Below are 4,065 nucleotides of genomic sequence, written 5' to 3' on the forward strand. Positions count from 1 at the left end.
AATAACACAGGATTAACTCAGTAATAACAGAGTAATAACACAGGATTAACTCAGTAATAACACAGTAATAACACAGGAATAACACAGAATTAGCACAGAAATAACAGAGGAATAACACAGTAATAATACAGGAATAACACAGTCATAACACTGGATTAACTCAGTAATAACAGAGTAATAACGCAGTAATAACACAGGAATAACACAGTAATAACACAGAAATAACACAGGAATAAATCAGTAATAACAGAAAATATAGCTGCAAGCAGCAATTCTGGTGCCAAGCCCGAGAAGTGCTGTAGTGCAGTGCAGAGCGGGAAGAGCAAAAACGGCAGAAATGGAACATACATAAAGAAGAACAGATAGGTTCAGAAGTACAGAAGTTCAAAATTGAACAGAAGTTCAGATGAGAATGACCAAAAACACGTTTCTGATTCAACACGAACACACAAGGAAAATCCAAGGTCTGGAACAGAAGCAATGTTAGCCACCCTGGAATCGAACCCACGACCTTAAAGGTTCTGGCCCAGTGGCTTAGCAGAGTGCCCCACTCAGTTGACACATGTTCAACAGATCGCAGAAGAGAGGTTAAGGTGTGAGAATGAGCTCACAAAAGCGTGACTTAGCATTTTACATAAAAGCACAATTGAGATCCTCAGATTCAGCATGACCCAAGGAATCCATAGACACCATGATCATGATTTTCTGACTAACTGTTCAAAAGTTATAAGGCAAAATGTGCATTTTTAGTATGTCACGACCCATAGGTGGCGCTGTTCCCAAATTTGGCATGGACCCTCAGATCATGTTGTTGATGAAGCATACCAAGTTTGGTTTTGATTGATCAAAGTTTGGCCGAGATACAGCCTCTGAACCAATTTGGGTCGCCCTCGTTAACGTCACAACATCATAACTTTTTTTTTCACTAGTAGGTCCAAAGATCATATTATCAGAATTTGGGCAAAATTGGGCAACATTTCTGGGAGGAGTAGCGAAAAAACTGTTTTTGATTTACTTCAATATGGCGGACAGACACCCTGTTGGGAAATGACAAATGAGACATTGTCAGAATCGGCATAACCCAAGGAACAAAATGACATAAATATAAAAAAGTTATGTGTTTTTGCAAGAATTGTTATAGCTCTGGAACACTACGTGGCGCTGTCTTCAAACTTCCGGGGTACCTCAGGGACATGGTGTTGATGATCCCCACCGATTTTTGAGCAGATATGTCAAATGGTTCAAAAGATCCCAGACAGCAACATAGTGTTGGTCCAGATCCGACCCACATCTGGCCCATGTGAAATCCATGCGGGCCAAATGTGGGCCGGATCTGGGCCGAAACTGTCTGCTGTCTGGGATATTGCAATTTATTACAAATTTCAAAATGGCAGACAAGTGGTTCAGGCAATATTTACATGCACAGATTCAGCATGACCCAAGGAATCCATAGACACTAAGATCATAATTTTCTGACTAATTGTTCAAACGTTATAAGCGAAAATGTACATTTTTGGTATCTCACCACCCATATGTGGCGCTGTTCCCAGCTTTGGCAAGGACCCTCAGATCATGGTGTTGATGAAGTGTACCAAATTTGTTTTCGATTGATCAATGTTTGGCCGAGATACAACCTCTGAACCGATTTCGGGTTGACCTTGCTAAGTTCACAACTTCATAACTTTTGAACAAAGATGAATAAAAAAAATTGGTTCAGTCATTTCTGTGCAGCTCAGTCCAAAGATCATGTGAGCCAATTTTGGGAAGAATTGAATAAATATTGAAGGAGGAGTAGGGAATAGACTATTTACTGTACTTTTCAAAATGGCTGCTACTGTAAGGGGTGGAGTCTTAATGTAAGCAATTGAATGTGATCTCCATGAAGGGAGTAATCATGTGTACTAAGTTTCATTTTTCTAGAATCAGGGGTTCAAGAGTTATTACCATTTCAATATTGAATTTTTGAACTGGTGGTGGCGCTATAGAGTCTAGAGACCCCAAGTTGGTCAGATCACTATTCATGGCCATCACTACAATTGTGCAAAATTTCATAATTTTCCTATGTTCTGTTCATAGGGCTGCCATAGAACCCCATTGGGGAAAAATAACAATAATAATAAAACATAAAGATACAATAGGGGCTACAGCCCTTCGGGCCTGGCCCCTAATAACAGAGGAATAATACAGGATTAACACAGTAATAACACAGTAATAATTCAGTAATAACACAATAACACAGGAATAATACAGGATTAACACAGTAATAACACAGGATTAACACAGTAATAACACAGGAATAACTCAGTAATAGCAGAAATAAGAGGAATAACACAGTAATAACATAAATAACACAGGAAATACACAGGAGTAATTCAGTAATAATACAGTAATAACACAGGAATAATACAGGATTAACACAGTAAAAACACAGAAATAACAGGAATAACTCAGTAATAGCAGAAATAACAGGAATAACACAGTAATAACGCAGTAATAACACAGTAATAACACAGGAATAACACAGTAATAACACAGGAATAACAGGAATAACACACTGGTTAATGGAGGAGAAATGAACCTGTGACGAGGGTTAACACCGTTAACTAAAACTGAAACCATAAAAAAAACTGTTACTTGAAATAAAATAAATGTTAAAACTAAAACAAAATTGGTTAAGTTTAAGTTCAAGTACCGCTAAAACCACCTGAAACTAATAAATAAAAAATAAATAAATATAGACATATTAAAAAAACAAAACAAAAGACTAATAAAAATGACCATACACAACAAAATTAGTAACATTTTAACTAAAATTAAAGTGAATACAGAATATAAAATATCTTAACAAAAATCTATAATATTGTCACTGTAAATCACTTTAGATGAGAGCCTGATAAATCAATATTTAAACTAGACATTTACCTGCTCAAACTATTGTATTATAAAAACATTTAATGAGTTTTTAATTGCTTCTTTCCTAGTAAAAATATCTAAAAATCCTTTAAAACAACATGAAATTAACTGAAACGCAACACTGCGTTAAACATTCAGACTTGTTTTCATAGTCTATTAATATTAGTGTTTTGTCTCACTGCATTGATGTCATACTATAGCCAAAACACAGCGCTAAAAGACAAATATATATATATATATATATATAAAATCAGAAAAAGAAAAAAGAGAGAAACGAAATAAATGTTATTAAGATCACACGTTATAAAGGCACATTAAAATATTTGAGGTTGATAAACATTTAATTTAGATCATAATATCTAAGGGGTTAAAAAAGGGGGTTAATTTTTTAATACCTTACATTTGTGGATAAAACAAACGGCATGCAAGATAATTACGTTGCATGTGAGTTTTAAACACTGGTTCTCATTACTGACCAATCAGAATGGATAATCAAGTGAAACGTCCCGCCTCTCGCATTTACAACCAATCAGCGTCAGAGAAAGCCATTCCAGCCAATCAGCTTTCAGAGTCACTTTAGAGTTCAGGTGAGCAGATGGCTTTCCATTCATTTATAAATGTTTTATTGATCATTTGAGGCTGCATCATTTGTTCTGTTGATTTACTATATTGATTATAACGCGTCATTATTTAATATATGGATTATCTGAAGATGTCGCAGGATATAAAAGTAGACCTGCTGCAGTCTGTTATTGGTATACTGCCCTCACTCACTGATGATGTGTGTATGGCTGTGTTTAATTAGCGCACCTGTCCGGCCGTGTCCAGAATCTCCATGCTGACGGTCTCATCATCGATATTGGCCTGATGGCGGTAGGTGGACTCTGTCAGAGAGACATATAGCTGTGTTAGCGGTCAGGTGTGACATTCACCTTCACATGAGCTTTCAGAGAAACAAACACTGAGGGGCGGATCAGCTCCGAACCGAATCACAGCGGCTCACTCGTTTTAAAAAGCTCCGGTCTCTCGGTGGGAGCTCGTCTGTCTGTCCCCTAGTCATTGTTTTTCCCCTGCCCCACCCCACCACCCCCACACGCACACACACACACACACACACACTCTCTCACTCACTCACACACTCTCTCACTCACA

At 37.2% G+C, this 4,065-nt stretch overlaps 1 protein-coding gene across 3 annotated transcripts in view; it reads right to left on the bottom strand.

Annotated features, from left to right (window-relative positions):
* Window positions 1-4,065, bottom strand: part of rerg (RAS-like, estrogen-regulated, growth inhibitor) — a 24,331-nt gene that overhangs the window by 3,204 nt on the left and 17,062 nt on the right. For all 3 annotated transcript variants that reach the window (XM_016452164.1, XM_016452163.1, XM_016452165.1), the window contains one exon: window positions 3,724-3,797. In XM_016452164.1, coding sequence (XP_016307650.1) covers window positions 3,724-3,797 — 74 coding nt within the window. The remainder of the gene's footprint in view (window positions 1-3,723; window positions 3,798-4,065) is intronic.

The sequence above is a fragment of the Sinocyclocheilus anshuiensis genome, unplaced genomic scaffold, assembly GCF_001515605.1.
Source record: "Sinocyclocheilus anshuiensis isolate Anshui unplaced genomic scaffold, SAMN03320099.WGS_v1.1 scaffold1543, whole genome shotgun sequence".
Lineage (NCBI taxonomy): Eukaryota > Metazoa > Chordata > Actinopteri > Cypriniformes > Cyprinidae > Sinocyclocheilus > Sinocyclocheilus anshuiensis.